This window comes from Sylvia atricapilla, chromosome 1, assembly GCF_009819655.1.
Source record: "Sylvia atricapilla isolate bSylAtr1 chromosome 1, bSylAtr1.pri, whole genome shotgun sequence".
Classification (NCBI taxonomy): Eukaryota; Metazoa; Chordata; class Aves; order Passeriformes; family Sylviidae; genus Sylvia; species Sylvia atricapilla.
Window position 1 is genome coordinate 40628632 of NC_089140.1, and position 22130 is coordinate 40650761.

At 38.5% G+C, this 22130-nt stretch overlaps 1 protein-coding gene across 5 annotated transcripts in view; it reads left to right on the top strand.

Moving 5' to 3' along the window:
- Positions 1-22130, top strand: part of RBMS3 (RNA binding motif single stranded interacting protein 3) — a 699644-nt gene that overhangs the window by 441317 nt on the left and 236197 nt on the right. For all 5 annotated transcript variants that reach the window (XM_066320213.1, XM_066320221.1, XM_066320228.1 and 2 more), the window contains one exon: positions 1524-1615. In XM_066320213.1, the coding sequence (XP_066176310.1) occupies positions 1524-1615 (92 nt within the window). The remainder of the gene's footprint in view (positions 1-1523; positions 1616-22130) is intronic.

Below are 22130 nucleotides of genomic sequence, written 5' to 3' on the forward strand. Positions count from 1 at the left end.
AATAATACGAGATGTTTGTAATTTGAGGGGCAAGGTGATCACAAAGCACACACATTTATACCTGTGCAGAGAGGATGGCAAAGAAGCCTCCCGGGAGTAGAAAGAAAGGCTGGGAAAAGAAATACAAATGGATACAGCAGGGATTCATATCTGTGGTTGCCTCCTGTAGGATGTGTATTGACCTAGTAAATGGAGATGTCTGCAAAGAAGCTATAAATATGCTTGTGCTAATATTATTAAAGCTTTTAGGCGGTTCAGTTTCATCCATATGGCTTTCCAGGGAGATGCCAAAGATGTGGCCCCTGGCCACAGCTTGTCTGAGCAGCACATGCCTACCTGCACTGTAATTGCTTAATAAGATGTAGGGGTTTTCCCTGGATGGATTGTGAAATATTTGCAGCTGCCTAAATAGGTGCTTGGTGAGATTTTTAGGTGTTCCTAATTCAGTTGAAATCTTTATGAGAAAGACATTGGAATGCTGTTGAAGATCAGAGAGAGCTCACTGCTTTAAAAGTTGTGAAAAGTCGATTCCTTGCCCTCTTATCCCTCCTTTATGTCTTTGGGAAAATAGAAAAACCTTCAGAGTTGTTGCTATCCTGTAGGGGCTTACAGCCCTGGGCTTGCTTGGGCATTCCAGTGTTGCTGGCTAAAGGAAGAAAACAATGGAGATGGAGGAAGAGAAGATAGGAAGTGACTGGCTGATTAATATACTAAACTAATGCAAATACCAGGAGTAAGAAAGCCACTTAAAAGCAGATGATTATCCCTTGCCAATCCCTAAGATCTAACTTCTAAGCTGGTGTTCAGATGATACCCCAAAGCAATTCCTGGCAGAGATCTGTCCCTTGTTCCAGCAGAGAGAGCAGAGAGAGATGAAAGGGATGTGGTTTAACCAAAGCTGAGACTTTGCTATCTCACCATCTTCTAGAGCTATCTGGCAGTTGCCTGTAGAGCACACATTGGGATTTCTCCCTGAATTTGTCCCACCTGCTGGAAGGCTGCTCTCCCTGCCTCAGTACAGATGGCCCCAGCCTGCCACAGAGATTTGTTGCCCTCCTCTTCTGAGGCTAAATCTGGTATAGGTTTAAAGGACAGGAGAAGGAGTGCTTTGTCATGAAACCAGCCATTACAAGCTGTAGTTTTGTATCCCAGGAAGGTCCATAATGTTACCTTCTCTTATGGAAGAGATGGGGCAGGACTCCAGAGCACTGGAGTCCCATGAGCCTGGGTGCCCTTCTGCTGCTAGGGACCTTAAATCTGTTAGGACAGACAAAGACCTGCCTGCACTCCCCCTCTGCTGTATATCTTCTGGCACTTTGAACCTGCTGCTCACTGCATTCCCTTAAAACCCACCAGGTTCAGGAGAAAAGATGTGGCAAATAAAGGTGCGGGTGGCAGTGCTACTGGAAGATTATGAGAACCGTGTGAGACAATGGAACGATTTTCCTTCATTTTGAAAATCTTTGTCTGTGCTCATACATTGGATAATACTGAAAATCTGTATTTATCTGTTTATTTTTCAGGTTATGGTTTTGTAGATTTTGACAGTCCCGCAGCAGCACAGAAAGCAGTAGCATCTCTCAAAGCAAATGGCGTGCAGGCGCAGATGGCAAAGGTAAGAATTACGTCATTGCAGGATTATTTCAGCTGTTGGGTTAAATTTCCAAGAATTTGTTTTGCTCCCATTTTTCTTAAGGTTTTGGATTGCTTATTCAAAAGATTTGTTCATCCTTTAGTCCAACGCCTTGTTCATTCCATGGTTTGTCTCTGTTCTTGAGAGCCGTGTCTCATGTGATGGGCTCTACTCTTGGCTCTCTCTGCCCCTCTGTCTGGAGAGGGTTTTAAGACAGAGCACCAAAGTGGAAGAGCATTGGAAATGCTTTTTGCTAAGTACTGGGTGAAAGAGTTGCCTTTTCTTTTCCTGGAAGTTGTCTTCAATTGGTTCCTTTGCTTTGTAAAAGTTACTCTTTTCTGACGTGGCTGGTGGGCTTTTCTGAAGGAGTGATTGAGCATAAGGAAAATTTGGTTGATCTGCCTAGGTTTGGCTTCTCCTGCTTGTTGAGTTTCGGTGGTTTTTTGAGTACATAAATGAAAGTGTAGAAGGTTGCTGAAAGAATAGTTGGTAAAAGTTGTCTGGGATCTGTTTACAGAGTCTGCAGGAGCCATAGCAAGTACAGCGAGCTCAGCCACTCTGGTCTTGGAATTGTCCTTCATCCCCAGGAAAAGGGGCTGATGGTGGGACAGGGGTTACATAATGACCATCGTCTGGTCCAGCTGTTGCCTTTCTGAAAGTGGAATAATGTGTCTTTGGGCTCTAGACTGTGTCAGCCAGCAAAAATAGCTGTTGCTTTGTACTTCAAAAATGGCATGCCTGAAAATCACAAAAAGCACTTAATATTGCCTGATTTAGTCTCTGTAGAAATGATGCTGTCCTAGAATCTAAAAGAGTGAAAGCAAACAGGTAATTACAAAAAAAGGAGGGAAAATAACTAATAAACAACCATCAGATTTGAAGATTTCCACTTAAAGGAATTTTGGTGGTTTAAACCTTTATTTTTCAATGATGTCTTAGTTAAAACATAGTTTTGTTTTGGTTTGTGGGCTTTTATTATTATTTTATTTTACGTAGAAGAGTAATTGCTGGTAAATGAGGTTCATTTGCCTTCTGCTGAATTACACTCACTGTGCCTGAAAGAAACTGGATGTCATAGATGTATTTCTGTTTAACAGCGCCCCACAATACAAGCTAGGCTGTTTTATTGGCTCTTAGTTTTTATTGACACATAGTGATAAAAAATATTTGCTTCAAATGGGTAAAAGATGGCAAGCTGAAGAATGTGGACTTCTACTAAGGGCTGTGCTATTTTATTTCTCAGATATACGGCATCTCCTTGTTAATATATAGGCAGTTTGATGCATTAGTCAAGCTTTGGAAAAGAAACCAAAGACAGGAGATATGTTTTGTCCTAATGACTGATATCAAATAGCCATTTCTAGAAGGGAGTAAATCTATATAAATCTGTAAAAATCTAAATCCATATAAAACTGTACAATTATAGATTTAAAAATATAGATTTAAAGATAGGATTGAAAGATAAATCTATGCTTGGGGTTGTCAAGATTCAGAACAATGAACAATTGCAGTACTTATATTCGTGGAAACACCAGAAAAGATGGTGACTTAAAACACTGTGGTTTGGATTGCCCAATATTTAGAGACTTAAAGCAAAGCCTAATGTTTCCAGAGTGAGAAGGGCTGAACCAACCCTTGGTTGGTTTGTTTTCTGGGGAACCTGTAGCAAAAGTAGATTTTTGCCCTGTGAGATTTTGAGGTGTCTGGTGTGTACACATTTGTTTGCTTAAGGCTGACTATATTTTTATTATTTAGCCGTGGTGCCTGAAATCTCAGATAGATTCTTTTTAGTGTGTTTGATAGCTCAAGATAAATATACAACTGACTTTTCTTATCTCTGAGAAAATCTAAGTATTTAGAAAAATGGGGTTTCAAAGGAAATTGAGATGATTCCATACAAAGTACCTCGCACTGCTGAGAAGGCAAGAGCCTGGGTAAGCAAATCTATCTGGAGAAACATGTTAATTCTTGAACATGTTGGAAGCCAAGTTGCATAATAGGACTGAAAGACAGCATTACCTGCCAGTGTCTGAATTAACAGTGAGGGGTCAGAAGAGGTTATGAGGAAAGGGGCAGAATAATAATTTGACCTGCATTTCTGGAAGTTTATCCAGAGCAGTTTTATTTCAAGAGCTGCTTTAATTAGTGGAGAATGATGGCTCTCAAATGAAATCAAACAAAAAGAGTTAAGTTTGAAGAAATTCCCTAAACCTTTTGTGTGCCATGCTTTCATAATATGAGTGTCCTCTATGTTTTACTCTGCATTGCAAAGCAGTGAAACTACCCTGTGCAGAGGCCAGAGAGGAGACAGACTGTAACCTGGGTTTCAGCAAATGTCAAAAGTCTCAGTCCAGTTGTGGATGCTTTTGAGTAAAGGTGAAAGAGGCATTGGCCAGCCTTTTCTATGTGCTGGCCTTCTTCAGTAGAGAAAGTATGCTGAAGTGTCGGTATTGTCTGTGATGTTTTCCTGGAGAGCTCTTGCTCGGAAAGAGTGGTTCTTTCTCAGTTTTAACACAATATAATTTTTCTCCTAGAAATCCAGGAACCTTCTTTGAAAAACAAAAAGCAGAACTGAACCCCCGCCCATGTTGGCTAGCAGAAATATCTTGTGGATACTTGAGTAAAATATACTCATTTTATCGATGCTAAAATACAGCAGCCTCCCTCTTTTTTTATAGCATTTGGACACCAGTTTGGCTGATTTTCTTTCAGAGTACTGCCTCTGGGGGAAGGTTAAACTGGTGGATTGATGCTCCAAGTCCCATCAGTATTGGAAAACTTGTTCTGATGAGGCTAATACACCCCATAAACCCACAAAGGGAAAAAAACCAACTATTAAACATGTCTGAATTCCTCTTTTTGTTCTGGTTTGAAGCAGGCTGGCTGGGATTTGGCTGAGGGAGAGGAAGAGCAGTAGTATGCCTGCAGAGGTAGTGGTGGCAGCTGAGGAGATGAGGTCTCGTAAGGCCACTTGGTGGGACAGGGACCCACACAAGGACCCACACAATCTCCCATCCACAGGAGAGTTGCGTGAAGCTCTTGCACTCACGTGTTGTTATCTGGCTTCTTTAGCATTTCTCTCTCAGAGGTACATAAACCAGGAGTCCTGACCACTACTGGTGTCGTATTTTCATCTAAGTTGTCCATCTTTTTCAGAAGTGCTTCTTAGGCATTTCATTTATTGAGAAGAATTAATGCAATGGAGCTGCTGGGGGATGTTTTCCTACAGCTGGCCTGCCTTATTTTGCTGTGTGCTTCCTGCGTGCCTTTGGACACGCAGATTCATTTGTGTGTATGTAGTGCCTGCTGGCTCAGGCTCATAGAGTCCAGGTGTTTTTTTAGGTTTGTCCTCGTACTAAAAAATGGCACGACTGATATGCCTCTGGATAATCTCACAGGAATTATTGATTTTGTTGTCTCTTTATGCTAGGGACTACAGAAACATGACAGAAAAAACATTGCTTATGTGTATGATTTAAAATATCAATTTAGGTTTTTCCAGATGCTCCTTTCCTGCATTTCCTAGAAAAATATTATAGACAGAATATGGAAAATTAAGAAGGAGAATCTTAGTAATATGGGAGTTGGCTCAGACAAGTAGGCAAGGAAGCCTAGTACACATGAAAAATGTATCAGTGTTCTAATAAAATCTGTAGCCACATCTATTCTTGGGATTTGCTATAGTCCTTCACCCAGAATTACACATTCATGAGGACACTTCTTAATCTACTTTATATGTAAGTTTTAATGATGCCAAGGAGTCTAAATCACCTGAAAATCAATAGAAGTCTGCTGTCTAAATAAATTTGAGCATCTGAGCCTGCAGTTGAGCTGTGCAATCAGTTTATCCCTTCGCAGACATTTGGAGTCCTCTCTACCATTTATTATTTCCAGTTCTAGTCTGCTGTAAGATTGCATAACGTGGAAGTTCAGGCAAAGGTAGGTTCTTGCAGAGTATCTAATAGCTTCTTTAATACCTAGCAGCCCATCAAGAGTGTTGAAACAAATGCATTCACAAAGGAAGTGTTTTCAGTCCTGTTTTTATAAGGATTAGAAATGTATTTGATGTTGTGTATCTTCTCTGGCTTCTCCTTTTGTGCATGTAATGCATTTAGACATCCTCAAGACCTGCATGAAAAATGCAGATATTGGAGGAATATTTAATTAGTGCTGGCAATTGTCTAAGTCCAAGGGATCATTTCTTGACTACTCTGCTGCAGTAATTGCCATCCAGAAAGTACACTGCAGGAACTGGTTCTGGAAAAGGGCTGTGCCAGTAGGCTCTGATGTGTTTTCCTCCACAAGGGAATTGCAGAAAGTGATTTTTCTTCTAGTGGGATATTTTTCTCATCTTTCCATCATGCAGAAGCTTAAATACAGGGAGTAATCACCATCTAGGTGAAAGATAAAAGGGAGCTGTTTCCCACAGAACAGAGCCAAGCTCAGGAGCTTCTAAAGAGGAGCAGAGAGCTGGTTGCTGTGTAGTTGAATAGACAGATTCTCTCCAAGGACCAAGGAAAAGGAAATCCCACAGAAGAATCTTATTTATTTTCTAGACTTTTGCGTAGGTTTTAAGCATTGCTGTGGTATGAGTCAGCTGACCAAATAAGTTTGTTCTGTCTGCTTATTTTTCATCTTCGTATTCTCTTCTTTTTAAATTACTTCCCTTTTTTTCTGTCAGACACCAATACTCTAAAGGGCTGATCCTTAAAATGGAAAAACTCTGGTGAAAACCCTTCTTTCCAATATTTTTTAACCTAGATTTTTAATGACAAGGTGGGTTTTTTGTTGTCATTGTTTTGTTTTTGCAGTTTAAAAATTCATGAAAATAATAAGAATGCTGTTCTTACAAAATATGAGATGGCCTATACACATGAGACACTGGTTTCCTAACTCGTGATTGAAATGTCTGCAAATTTTAGCTGACAAAACTTCAGGATACTGATTGGTTGGGTTTTTTGATAATATTTTTGGTTAACTGGACTGAGCTGACCTTCCTTTGGAAACCAAAGTAGGATTCTAGGAGATTTAGAGCTCAATATTGAAATTGTCAGGCTTTGTTTTACTCCTGTGCTTTAATTATCAGATACCCCATCCCCAGCAAACTGCTCTATGAAGTCTAATATTTGTACTGGTGATTTATAAAACACTGCTCTTTGCTGCTAGAGCAGGAGCTGGTGCCTCTGGAAACCTCACCATGCTCAGCAACATAGGAGAAGCTGAGAACATGGCTGTGCTGGCCACATTCCACATCGTTTCTGAATGAATTGCACAGCCAGGCACAGGATGCTGCTGCAACAGTTGTCAGAGACGTTTGGCACAACTCTCGCATGTGTGTGGAGCACTCTCCAGTGAGCTCTCCTCTTATCTTCCTAAAATGTGCACCCTCTCTCCCTGTGCTTTTGCACAGCACATACTGGCTGGCCAGTACTGACCTGACCTGAACTGATAACAGTCCTGGGATCAATGAAAATGAAAAGCTATAGCTGGAAAGAAATGAGAGTTAGTTTGGTTTAGATTTGGAAATTACACATGCACGTGTCTCTCTCCTTTGATTTCTTTTACCAAGTCAACCGTACCAAAGGTGTCCTGCAGAAGCACTAATCAGGAGTTCCAAGTTTCATGTACTATTACTTATCAAAGTCATGCTGTCCTCATTCTTTCTTGCCTGCTTACTTCTGTTTTTCATAAACTATCTTTCACTCTTGGAATGGGGAATTGTAGTTTCCCAGATGGGGCTGGCCTTTAAGTGCAGGTTTTGTAAATATAGGATATTTTTCCATTTCTTGAAGGATACTAATTGATAAAGCAAGAGCATTACCAAGATGCTAAACTATTTGTTTGTATTAGGTTTTATCTCAAAATTTCTTAGGAAGATATGTCTTTTAAAACCTGGAAGATTTTTTGTGTTGTTTGGTTGTTTTGCTCCTGATGAAACACTGTCTAAATTCAGGATTCAAATCACAGATGTGCTAGCAAAGGGCTAACTTTAAATCTCAGAAAATCTGCAATAGCAGATGACAGTGTCCTATGGGTGTCCTAGGCAATCAAGACAAAAAAGCAATGAGCAGATTTGCACAATGATAGATTGGGGTGATAGCAAAGATACAGGACATTAACGGAAAGACTTCCTAGTCCTATTCAGCCTTGAAAATTTCATGCTTCTACCTAAGAACTGTATGGTAGCTAGTGTGAAATGATCTTAGGATCTTTTTTCTGCTTTCAGATGTGCATTCACAAACCAATATAGAATGCATTAGCTTGAGCCACTCTTGAAAGAACATCAAGTTACCCTGGGGGTACAAAAATCCAACAGTCCTTTCACACTTGCATGTGTTGCTCCTAAAAACATGTAGATCAGCATGAAGGGGAGTATGCACATTGACAGTGTTTGAACCACACCTGCCAAATTTATGAACAAAAATTTCTTTGGGGATTTTCAGAAGTGCTTAACTTGACATAATTCTACTCTCTGGAAGTGCATGGAACTTTACTGTTGGCTAATTGCGAGGAATTAGGTCAGTACTATGTTCCTTTGTTCCCAAACATTATAGCTCAGCATCTTTCTTAACCACTAAGTGAGCTTAGAAAATCTTACAGCACACACAATCATGTTTATTCTCTAACTATCACCTCAGACAGACCTGGCCATGGTATTTTCCTTCCCTTTTCAAGTGCTGCTTTAGTTTCTAGATTTGCTTAATTATTTTTTTTTCATACTGTAACTTCATCTAACATTAAAACATTCCTCTGCCTTTGGAAATTAAAATACAAACAATCAGTAAATATATCCACCTCTGTGCTATTAATGTCTTGCACCACAGAACAGATGCTGCAAATGAAAAATATAGCCAACTTTTAGGCTGAAGAATAGTGGAATTACTGGGTTCTTTTCGGGTTATGAACTTCAGCCAAACAAGAGTTGGCCTTTTTTCATAAATACACATTGTTCTTGACTTTCCTCTGACTTGGAACACATTTGAATTGGTAATAATACAGCTGAAATCCACAGAGCTTTGGCAATCTAAGCTGGGGAGAAGGATTAGGCTCCCTATCTTTAGCACTCACACAGCTATACATCTTGGAGGCTCTTGCACACTCTTTGCAAACCCTTTATATTTGCAGATCAGGAAATCTGAGTCCTGCAAATGAGTCAAACACTGGAGTCAGATTAATTCTTTTTTGCCTCCATACTCAGGAAACTCCAAATGCCCCACAGAGGAGTTATCTGACCACAACTATGCAGCTTGGGAATCTAGAGCTCAGACTGAGCATAACTGTGTTCTAAATTCAGTAAGCATAGCTTTACTCACCAGGAAAAACCCAGCACACTCTAAAATGATCAAAAAACTGTGGTTTTAGAAAATGTTGCTGTGGTAGAAAATGGACGTAGCCTTTCTTTCAGTGACATATCATTTAATTATGTTCTTCTGTAGATCAGCTTGAGGACAATGCTTTCATAAGGTGAGAAACAAAAATTCATTGTATCTAGCATGATGATTCATATGACCACCAGCAGGAGGATATGTGCATGCTTTTTGGGGTCCCACTTAGTCTGGACTGAGACACAGCTTCAACAAGCAATGCAATTTTTGTGAAAACCAGGCCACTTTCTGATTATTTGGTTTGATTTGGAAAGCAGGTGTGCAAACTTCAGTAGCATTTCTTCTGAGCTGATGTGAGTGCCTGTATAAAAGCTCATCAGCCTGGAAATACACAGGTGCACACTCCACCAGCAAACACAAATCTACCAGTAATATGCATAGATATTCCCTGTGCACCTATGCATCCCCCTCTGAATATCTAAATGTTACTTATTAGTGAATATTCTGCTTGTTATTTTTTTATTAATGACTGTCTCCCGTTCAACCAACATGTCTGAGTGGTTTGGCTGCAATCTAAATAAATTTTGGTTCAGATGCAGTTTTGTTCACTAATGAATGATAATTTTTGTTACTATAAAAGGAACCTCTATTTTTCCTTTGTATAAAAATACAAAATTCAGCTGTGCACATGCTACATGCAACATACTGAGTCATAATGGCAGCTCACTGAATTTTTTAGTTCTTTCCCTTTACATATTTGTGCTCAGAAAGGGAGATAATGATGACATGAACAGCTGAAGTCTATTTGTAGTCATGATAAATTAGCTTTGATGTGACCAAAATAAATGTAAGAAATATAAGAATGTAAAACTGGCCATATCAGACCAGAATAAAGTTTCTTCTGGTATCAGATTCTCTTTCTGATAATGCACTCTAGCACGTGCCAACAGCGGAGTACAAGAACCAGACAAGCATCTGAGGATACTTCCCCAGAGTAGTCTCTTAGCCTCCAGCAATTTGCAATTTGGGATTTCTTCAGCTTGTATTGAATAGACATTTGCAGAACTGACTCCCCATCCCCAAATAAACAATTTATGCTGCCTGTTTTGCATTTAAAATTTTGGCAGCACAACATGCAGCCATAATAAATTCTTCAGTTTATCTTCGTGTTTTTCAGATATCTATCTCCTTTGCTTGCTCTAGACCTGCAATGATTTCACCAATTGCTTGCTAATTCTTGTATCAGAAGAGACAGAAGGCTCTTGTTCCCTATGAATCTTTTTCATGGCACTTACAATTTTATAAAATGCAATCATAACTTCCTTTAATCTCTGTTCTGTTTCCAGTTTCAAGAAAGATGTGCCAGGATGTGTGTGCGTCAATAAGGATGTGGTTCTTAGAAGCAAGGAGCAGTTGCTAAGTAATGAACGTGAAGCATGTTAAAGTGGCTTTGTAATATGAGAGCAGAGCTGACAGGAAGCTTAGAGGGTCATTTTATATCAATATGCTGGACATGAGGCGAGTGTTGCTAATGCTGTGTAGTGCTGCAGCCTGGGAAATGGGAAAATGGCCACATAGAGGAAGGGTACATTTGGCACTTTGTACGGCAGTCCTCGTTTTGCACAAGGATAAATGCACATATTTGATTAAACCTAGGAAGATCAGTTTTTTTTTAAATAAGAGCTGACAGCTTTAGAAAAATGTACCCCAGAAATAATTGAAGTGTTAAAAAAAAGTAACACAGCTATTCCTTCAAAGCAGCAAGTGAAGAGAAGTACAACTCCTAGTATGAGCTCGTGTGTTCAATGTGTCAAAAGCAAATATACCCAACTCCCCCCATGCATAAGGCTTTATAAATGCCTGCCTTAAAGTCTGGGATTGTTTGGTCACAGCTTTCCTTAAATATTAGATCAAATTAGTATCTGTCATATTGATGAACAATACCTGAAACCGATGCCACAATGGATCAATATCTGGCCAATTCTGTCAGCAGCCTTGAGGGTTTCATCTTTGCCAGGGGCTGCTGAAGCACTCCTGTGCATTTTGTCTTCCACCCAGTGCTTGGGCACGATGTGACCAGCAATGCTGCAGCACCTGCCTTCATATCTAAACCAAGGAAAGGACTGCAGCAGATGTCATGCTGTGCAATGAATCCTTATTTAGGAGAGATTTATATTCATACTCTGCCTTCTCTAGAGCTCATGGAAGAAAATTACCCTTTTATTAATCATAGTTCAAAATGGTGGACATGTAGAAGAACCTAGGGGCCCTAAATTGCCAGTTCCTCCACTGTGTAGGTAGATGGAGTCTTTCTGTGATTCCCGAAGGAATCCCAAAGCCTCCCATCTGGAAGGTTTACACCTACCAAAGACACCCCTTACACTGTGTTAATGGATGTGCAGTGGTTATTTCCTCTACTGCACCTCACAGTTTTGTGCTCTCAAAAACCACAGAGAACAATGAAGACTTTGATGAAAGCAGCTGTAAAGGTATTTTTGTAGTTGGAAAAGTTGAACCTCCCCCGTGTTATTCTAACACAGTTAGAATATGGGTATGGTATTTTGTAGGAGGTATATTTTTCCCTTGTTAAAGTGGATACAGCTTTGTTTATCTGGGTGCCAGTAAGTTACAAAGTGGGGTGTGTTCAATGATTATCACTTGCCAGTCATCTTCTATCCTGATATTCTTACCACAATTCAAAAAGGAAAAGAGATAGTAAAAAAAGATGTTCGTTTTTAGTCAAAAACTTTGGAGTTGGGATAATTAGGGCATGATGCTAGAAAGCTTGGCTTTGAATTCCTCAGAACAGGCAAACATACCTTTCTAGTAGTTGAGACTGAGGTCTGTGTCTCAGACGTCACTTCTTCATGCAACTGTATCATTTTTGGTCTTTAAATTCAGCTGGTAGACAGCTAAAGAAAGAGAAGACACCTTGAAGAAAGGCTTCTCCATCTTCAAAGGCATCTTTGGCATTTTACTACCCCACTTAGTGGATAGATGATGCTGTTCCAGTGCAGTATTACAGTGCTGTCTCTCGGTGTATGGACACGGGGGGTTTGTGTGCAACTCTGTGCAAGTTGATAAGTATTCAAGAAACTATATTTATAGCAATGTATATGCACATTTATAGATGATAATTTACAAATATTCTTAAGAAAATTTTATAATATGTTTCTCATGAGTAGCAAAAAGTATTATAGTGGTATTTTCATAGTATGTGCTGTTAGAGTATGACTGTTTTCTAGTAATGCCTCTAAGCCCTGAGAATAAAATCATATGTGTTCTTTTTCTAATGTGCTGTAGAAATAGGAAGGAAATTGGAAGTAAATTAAATCTTGGCCATAATCAGCCAGTATTTTTCCATCTGTCAGCAAAACCTGGCAAAAAAAAACTCCAAAACAACAACAAAATTGTAAACTTTGAGACGAGATTTAGTGATTTACGGTCTGCTTTAACTGTGCCTATGGGCTTGCAGTAGAGGTACACAGGCTTGCAGTAGAGGTACACAGCCTCAGGGTTTCCCAGATATTTCCATAACTTATTTGTCCATTTAGCATAAAAGGTTATGAACCCACCATTTATCTAAACATTTTCCTAGTCACCTATTCCAATTATACCTTGTTATGGAAAGCCAGGACTATCATTTATGTGTTTGTGTTGCTTTATTATAGGGATGCAGCATAAAGCAGCATGTGGAGTCAGTGAAGTGAGGGTTTTCACAGTATCTTAGCTTCAAAAAAAAAAATAAAAATCTTTTCCCTTGCTTAAAAGCTGTTCATCACTGAAAGGTCCCCACTCCTGATATGGCCTAATTCGCTTCAGCCTGCCTTCCTGCTGCGTGGTGCATTTCACATGGTAAAATCGTGGGTTTGGTAAAGGAGCCAGAACTGATCCAAACCAGGTTGAAGTGTGGCTGTAATGCGGTCTCAGTGGTCTCACTGCCTTGCCCTCTCTTCTGGGGCTGCTGAGCCTAGCGTCATGGAAGTACTTCCCTTTCAGACTAAAATTTAATTAGCTGGAATACATAATGGCTCTCTTTTGTATGATCAGTCTTCTGAGTGTGCTTGAACTCATGCTTCCTATGTTAAAAAGGAGTGTTGGATGCAAACTCTGCTTTGCTTTGCTTGAAGTTCAAAGAAATAGTTTCATCTTGCATGATTACATTGTTGCATGATATTTACTTCTCTGGAGTATATAAGTAATTTCCAGATTGGCTTACAGGGGTACCTTGAAAAGGCTCAACATTTTGTGTCAGTGAGCAATTAGACTAGCTACAGGGGCACCTCTCTGCACTCCTCTAAGTGACTATTGTGCTGGCTCTCTTTGATCCCAAGACATCTAGGAAGCCTGGTGCAGACTTATCTAAAGGACGTGGTCTGAAAAAGTAGCAACTTCGGCACTTTCCTCCTGGGAGCATCATCTAGTACTTTATCCTTTATACTGAGTTTTACTGAAGGTTTCTCCATTTCTTTGTCGAGAGGTCCTTTGAATGTGTAGTAGCCGAGACCTGAAACACTTTATGCTGTGATGGAAACCTCTCGCAAAACGCAGCACTCCCAAGTCACCTGCTCTTAATGGCCCATAGATCAGATCGGGCATTGAATAAGAGCTGTAAATACTATTTATTGCCTGTTTGTTGGTATTTCTTTGCTAACCCGTTGTTTTGGTCTTTAACTTAATACTTTAGAAGTTTTTAATAGTGGTATTTGACTTCACAAATATTTTTCCTTCTGTAATGTCCCCCTTTGTTCCCATGTAAGTGCAGTCCTTAAACTTGAGTCTTTTTCCACTCTAGTCAATCCACACAAAGCATTGAGAAAGCAGAGTGATATGGCAGTTGCATATTTTCTTTTGCTATTGTGAATATAACACATTTTTTTTACACACCTATCACAATCCTGTTGCGGTTCTGGATCTGAGCTGCATGGATGTTGCAATGGGCAAACAAAGTCCCTTCTAGGAGAGTCACAGTTCTTCTTGTGATATGCCACTGACTGACAGTGTTTTTCTATAGCTTTTATATTTACAATCCATCTTTCTTAAATCTGGTTGAGTGGAGCTGTATGCTGTTTTTCAGAGAGTCTGCAGTTCTGTAGTATGTATATTTTACTGCCTTTTAGTCAATTGATGAGCACTCTAGAGTTTGCGTTAGAGATTCTTATTTTTAGCAGTTGTATAAACTACATTATTTTGCATGTTCTGATGTTAAATTTCATTTGCTCAGTTAAATCTCTGGATGCCTTACCAGGTCTAGATTCAAATGCAAACATTACATTTTATAAGTGCAAGTTTTCAAATGATGCCACAAGTGTTTGCAAATGTTTGCAGCTAAAGATCTGTTCTTCAGCTTCTCCTTGGTGAGTACATTAATTGTTTGGCTGTTTAGGACCATAAATGCAACACCAGAAGTGTCTTGAGTTGTGCTGGGAGAGACTTAGTGTCCCAGGGCTTAATTCCTAGTTGTGTATAATTCCAAAATTATAGTAAGCAAAATAGGAGATATAAGAAGTTATATTTATGTTTTTATAAACTTTAAATGCTTTCTGAAATGCTGCATTTCACAAAGAAAAGTGGATGTGAGAAAACAGCAATAGGGAATAGATGGGTTTCTAACATGTTAAATCTTGGAATTTTTGCCCCATGGGAAGATTTGCTTCAATTATGATATAATCTCACATTTTAAGAAATGAGGATTACATTCCATGAAGTTGACAGGTTTTTATTACCTTTAAGATTACTTTTTCTTAAAAAAAAAAAAAAAAAAAAAAAAAAAAAAAAAAAAAAAAAAAAAAAAAAAGCAGCCCCACAAACTCTATTACCTATGCAGATACTTTGCTGCTAAAAGATTTAACTTGAAGATAGAATGGTGAGAGATATAGGCCTAAGTTAGAGAGCTAATAAGAAGCAAATGAGTATTTTACTAGGTCTCCTTTCATGTTTTTGGTTGCTTGTGTTGTGATATTTTTTTTTTCTTGGTCAGAATTGCTGCTCACATAAATATTATGTTGAGGAAAACCTTGAGATGTGTGAAGTGTTTGCAAAGAGAATGATCTACTCTGTTCAAACTGCTACTCTTGAGAGATGCACTCTTGAGATGTATGTCTCTAATATTTGTTTTAGACAACTCTGAAATCTTGCTGTCCCAATATAAATATCCAGATGACAGATGCATGTACAAATGTTTTTCAGGGAATCATGTTCCGTTTTTTAAGGCAGAACTTGATTTTTGGGAGTAGGAGCTCAAATCTGGAAGTTTGGATGACTCAGATGACCCTCAGCCTTTTTGTACTGCCACTTCTAATCATGTTTGAAAACAAGATTGCTCAGAGTCATGTGGCAGTCATTTGTGGCTCTGAAGTTTAAAATATAGATCTATATTTTGGACCCAAAATTAATTGGGTTAATATAGCCACATATATTCAGCTGGCAACAGTGAGTATAAAGTCTTTCGTTAGAAAGATTTTCTGGATTGTTTCAAGATTTTGACAGTCTGGTTCCTTAGTTAATATTCCACCTATGCAAAATACTTCCCTTTCTCATCTCTGCTCTATTTTTTCTTGCAGCAGAAATGGAATATATTGAATGGTTTTGTTCAACAAATGATCTCTGATGCTCTTTTATTATAATTCCATTCACACTTTTTCTTAGTTTTTGTTTTAGAAAAAATAATTCAAGGTAGTAATGTATTTGACCAAAAAATCTCAAATATTTGATATTGTTTGTCTTGGTCATAGATAATGTAACTGCCCTTCCTTAACATGTTAGTTAGAACAAAAACTTTTTCTTTGCAAACAAGCAACAAACTTTTTTTGTTCACCCTCAGTGATGTGGTGCAAGATTTAATTTTGGAAGAATTGAGAAATGGGGGTCAGGTTTGCCTTTAAACCTCAAGTCCCAGATGGAGGAAAATATCCATATTAAAGATTCCACAAAATTCTTGTGTCTCTCAGTGTGGACCCTCTGTGCCTGCAGTGGATAGTTTGAAGCCTGAAGGCAAAGCTTGAGATAACAGAATTTTTCCCAGAGGTTGACTTGGCCTATCAAGCTGAAACCAAAATCTAAGCATCCGACCTTCTGGGCAACTGTCTCTTTATCAGCCAAAGTCAGTGATGTGCACTTTGAGCTGCTGAATCCATGAACCGTCTCCTCCCTCAAAAATCGGAACAGCTGAAGGGAGGTGTGACTGAGGCATGTTGGGACCTAAATCATAGGTGAGGTTCTACCAGTTTCTTCAAAAAACCTTCCAAACAGACCACAACTGATTTGTATAAGCAGTGTACACTAAGGCAAATATTTTAGCCGTTTTAAGACAGCTTAAAATTTTCAAAACCAGTCCTAACAAAGTAAAAAGCCACAAATAATGTGCTTGCTTAAAATTAGAAGTCAATAGCTTCTCACATTCTGCAGAATGTAGGAAAGAAGCCTTTGTATCTGAAGCTTTCCATCCAGTGCCCTATTATACCAATACAGTTTGCTATGGCTGTGCTTGTTAAGATGAAACTGGAGCATCAAAAGTGTTATTAACTTCTACTGTTTGCTGTATGTGTAAGGATTTTATTCCTAGATGCTGAATGACAGATGAGATCAAGGTCCAACTGTGTAAAACTCACCAGGTTCTGACACATAAACAGATTACATCATAGTAATACATTGCTGATTTTTCTGTCCTTTACTGAAAGATAAACTAACCTGAAATTGTTACATGCATTTTCGGAGAAAAATTTTCATGTGGATGGATTCTGAAAAGTGATGTGTAATAACCTGTTCTTTGACCAAAGTCCTGCATATGCACAGATCTGGGATGAGTAGGTCATGAATCTGGCCGAATAACGTGAATTAGTAAATAAGTAATTTACTAAACATGTAGTTTCAATTAATGGTAATGCACTTATTTAACAATTGTGAGGGTTTTTTATTTATTACCACCTTCTCATTCCATTCGGTGCTCATTACCTGGGCACCAACACGGTGCATAGCTCTGTAGGTGTCGCAAATTAAAATCCAGTGTTCGAAGTGAGTAAAATACTTACCATAGGAGAAACCATCGAGATGCCTTGGGCAGAAGTTGATTTCAGGCATTATCTCTCGTCTCTGCTGGCGTGCATGTGCACGCCTGCCTGCCTCACATGTGCATTCAGGGAGAGAGCGATGAAAAGGTCAGATGCGGGCTATGGATACGAGCTCTGTTCATCTTGCTGTGCTGATGAAGTTTTGTTGATTGAATGTAAATATGCCTTAACTCTTCCACAGCATGTGCATCAAGGAGAACATTATTAGAGCGAAGACAGGCATTTGTTGGTACAATGAAAGTAATCCTGTCTGTGCAATACTGTTTAGAGGTGGCGTTCAGTGACATCCGGATGTATTTGCATCTAAATGAGATGAGCGTTTCTTTTCATTCGGCTTTGATTTACCTTGATCGCTACAGGTTTTTATTCCTTTTGGGATTTGGGGAACTGTATTCCCATTATGCACTCATCTTCCCTTCACATACTGTCTGCCACCTCCAGTCAGTGCCGCCAGATAAGTATATATAATAAAGATATTTTACATCAGATCTGGTTATCATGCTGTCAGGCCAGTTACTGGAGTCGGGGACTCAGGAGGAGCAATGAGTGATGAATACAGCATTTATTTAATAGGGTTTTTTTCCTTGTTTTTATGTTAATTATTGACTGTATCTGAACCTGCTTCAGCATTGTTAATGTTTATGAGAATAATTAGAGGATAATGCATAGTTCCAAATTTTTTTGTTTTATAATTGTTTTAAAATAATTGATTTTCCTTTTGTTTTTTTCTTTTTGCCTCTGAAGAGCCTCAGTAGTCCATTAATCAGCATCCTAAGGAAATGTGTCAGACTCCCTCACTCAGTGAGTTTGTAGATTGCTGTTGGATGTTTCAGATATGTCAAGATGCTCTATTTGTTCTACATGTCACTCAGTGTGGGTTGGCTTAGCAAAAGCATTTCTTGGCCCAGCTCTTCTCTTGGTTGCACCAAGTTGCATTTTAAAGTGAAGTCAAATCAATTTAAATCTTGGTAAAGTGCTGATGTGTCTTACAGGGTAGCCAGAGCTATGGCACTTAAGGATAATAATGTAGAAAAACACTCAGTAAAATTCATAGATCAACATACATGGGTGAGCCTCCTGTACTGCACATTTTAAAATTTTGCTTTGAATTAATGCAGGATCTCAAATCCTCCTTTGCACGGTATAATCATTCACTGAAGTTTTCTTTCCTATATTCTGCAAGTTCCAAAAAGATTTCAGAACTATTTTAGCATTGGAAAGGGGGAAACTGTCATTTGCTGGTCATTGTCGTTTGGAATGCAGTACCTTCCAAGGAGCACTGGACACTTACCAAAGGCAGAGGAAGGTCCAGTCCATGGCCCAAGGCCTGTGTGATTTGAAAAGGCAAAGGCAATTACACAAGGTAGTGACAGAGTAGTATGTGTACTCTCCTAATCGGAGAATTATCTCCTCATTAACAAGACCTCACCATCTTCACTTTTTCTGTCCCTTTCTTATGTCAGTGAGAGATTTCTGATTTCTTACCTATTTACCCAGGTTTTGTATGTTCATGTCTTATGATGTTAAGTACGTTTCCCTTCAGTGGAGCATCTCCAAATTTCCCTTTTCATTCCCACTCCAAGTCACTGGGGCAGTCCTGTCCTTCTGAAATACTTAAAGGGATTTGTCAAGTCCTCAGTGTAACCATGTTTTATTTCCATGAGTAATGAGATACTGTGATAGGGCATCTTGTCCTGCTGTAAACGAGACATGCCAAGCCAAACATGAAATGGAATGCCAAACGCTATGTCCTATATGTTTGTCAAGTGTGTGATCTATTTTTTAGAGATCCAACTCAGTACACTGAAATATTTTACTACTTGTGAACTTTAGCTTCTGTTAATATGATTGAAGCAAGTGGAAATGGAAATTGTCAGGGCAATTTAACAAAGCGAGTCTGTAAAACTCATTACATCCCAGGTAGTAAAATCACTTTAGAAGGCACATTCTTCAAACTTGAGCTTTATTCAGTAAACTGCATTGGTGCCTGACCTTTTAAGAGCTTTCCCTTGCTTGGGAGGGAGGAGGGGGAAAGGCCTGTTGTTCAGAGCTACCTATCTTAAATTACAAACAGCAGCCAGACTTGACTCTGTGCTTTAGATCACACAGGATGACAAAGTGTGCAACTGCTCCAAACAGACAGTTAAATGGCCAGCTATTTAGATGAGTTTGATGTGTATTTCATGTAATTGTATACTCCATAAAGCAGTAAAAAACCAATGTTGTGTGCTGGCTGTATTTTAGCACAAAGTAAATCAAAGCACCAATCTCATGTTTGTAATTCAACCTAATCTTACCTGATGCTTTAAAGAAGCTTTAGATTGATACTAGGTAGTGGGTGCGTGATGGTTAAAGATGCTTTGTAGAAAATAATTTCTGTTAGGCCTAGATCTAATTTGCATAGCAAGATAAATTAGCCTGTTGAGAACTCTGTAAGACCATGACTGGGTTTCTCCTGAACTGCAGTGTAAACATGCCCTTAAGTATGCCTCTCTCTGCACTGTCTGCATGCATGTCTCCAAATAGATGACAGGTTTTTCCTGCCAAAGTTATGAATGAGCTGTCAATCCACCCTAGATAACAAATTTAGGCTCTACCTTTTTCTATGTGTGGTTTTTTGGTTTTTTTGGTTTTTTTTTTTTTTTTAATACTTTATTCTTCCAATCATATGCCACAAATTTTGATTAGTGGCATAGATGAAAAGCACATTTGTCATGGGCTGTGTCTCTACCAGTTCATTATTTTCATTTTCCAGCATCTAAACAATTATGAGCTGTAGAGATTGCATTTTCTTGGAGCTACCCTTTGCCAGGCTCATGAGCTCAAGTCAGGTTGCTCATTAGTGAGCCCACACAGAGTTTAGTCCAGTAACCTTTGATGTAAATGGAAAGCCTCCCACATATTTATTGAGTGTCAGATAGACATTTAGTGCACATTGTGGCATTAAAAGATTTTGCCTAATTACATATTGAAGATTTTTCCTTATCTGTGTAGTTTGTGAAGGTATGGGGAGTATGTTAGACCAGATTGTGGAAAGCTTTGAAAAGAGAAAGTGTTATCTTTCTTTGGAATTTTCATGTTTTTTCACTTTTATTTTTTATTTTTTTTTTTTTTTTTGTGTGTGTGTGTGTTTGTAGTGTTTGTTTGTTTGCTTTTTGGCATTGGTGCTATGCCTTTTTCGCCTCTTAGATCTGTTACCATTTTATCTAGATATTTCCTGAACATCTTTAAAGGTAGTTGGTAAAAGACATAAATGAAAATAAAAGATGGATTAGAATGGATTGAGAGTGAGGAATAGGAACTTTAAAAAGGGAAATTTTTGCAATAAAAACGGGTATAAAAAACCAAAAATATATATTTTTTGATTTTCTATGGGCAAAAGGACTTGCAAATACATGAATGGTACTGAGTCCTACATGCAGTGAGAATAGTCAGGTCCATAGGTGACAGATAAAAAGCTATGTAAATTCATAGCACTCCTGGTAAGAGTCCTCCTCATGTGTGTAATTCACAAAAAGTTTGCCAGCATAAAAAAAAAATGATGGAAGATGATTATACATATAGGAAATGGAACTCTGCAGTGGCCGGATTTTTTACCACAGAGAAGTACTGATCTTTGTGTATAAATTGTTTTACATGAAGGGGAACTTAGTGCTAAGCTGAATGTAAAGCCTAGGATGATGTCTCTTTAAAAATTTGGCCTTTTTCCATGTACAAAATAAATGCCCTTGCTTTCCAACAGGTGACATTTATTCCATTATTCCTGTACATTGGTAGCATTTCTTCTTCCCTGTTTAAATTCCCTTTTCCAGTGTGTGTGCCTTGGGTTGAAAGCATCAAAAAGGGAGCAATTACAGAAAAAACATTAATGTTTCACGAGGTGTTAAAATGTAAATGATCCACCATTCTTCAGAACAGGAATGCAACTGAACCCTTGGTTGTAGATATATGTGGCATGCTTTATGGCTTTCTTTGTTAAATACTCTCCTTTGCAGAAAACAGAAACAGGGAGAGTTGGGACCACGCTCTGTTCTACTAATCAAACCGTGTGCTGTAATGACACTGGCATAATTCCTTTTTGCAGTGCCTAACCGCTGTGCCCAGCATTTTTAAAAAACCCACACTTTAAATACAGCACAGTGTGTTTACTATCCATAGCTGGGTAATCTATAGCTGTTGTTGAGGTAGGAAGCATCTTTGGAGGTTTGCATTTCTGGAAGGACGTTTGACATTCATTGAAGGCATTTAATTTGATGGTGAAAGAAAGTGTTTGTTTAAATACTCAGCTTGCCTTCATTTGTTAGAGTTCCTTATGTCACATAAAGTAGAGTTTTCCAAAGGCTTTGCTCTAGAGCCACCTACGAACTACCTGTGGTTTCTTCAGACTCCGCTCTGGAGCTCATAGAAATAATCATGAATTGCCTTGCCTTAGTCAAACATTTTTAACATCATTATTTTCCCTTTATTTCTGAAATTTCAGATTTTAAGGCAAATTATTCATCTTTGAATATAACAGATAATGCAGCAATCACACCTTCCCTGAATGCTCCTTTACTTGAAATGCAGGTCAAATGTTGATGCAAAAAGGAAAAAAAATAAGAGGAGAAAATATTCGATTTTGCAAACAGCATTGTGATTGATTAATAAACCTCATTCTCTATTTATGTATCTTGTCACTATTTTCTCAGCTTTTGCAATGCTATGGTTACATTTCAATTTTTTGGCCATTTTTTTCTCCATTTGCATTATTTTATATGTGCTCCATTTCGTATCATCATCTTTTTAAGTGCTTTATTGTTGGTAGCAACCGATTTGCAAATCATTTACATTAAAACATCTGCACAGCCTCAGCAGGAAAGGCTGCTCTTCCCTCTTTTCACCAAATTCTGTGAGATACTGCAACCCAGCTTGAGTTCAGAAAAATATTTAAGAATATGGTGCAGTTCCAGAATTGTAATTGATCATATTAGTTTTTGTTCAGAAGATGAGCTTAACTATGTTTAAAATTAAATATATGAACTGTGAATATAACATTTTTAGTTTCCTTATGCTTTATTTTTAAACTGTCTATATAAACATATGAATATATGAACTGAATATAAG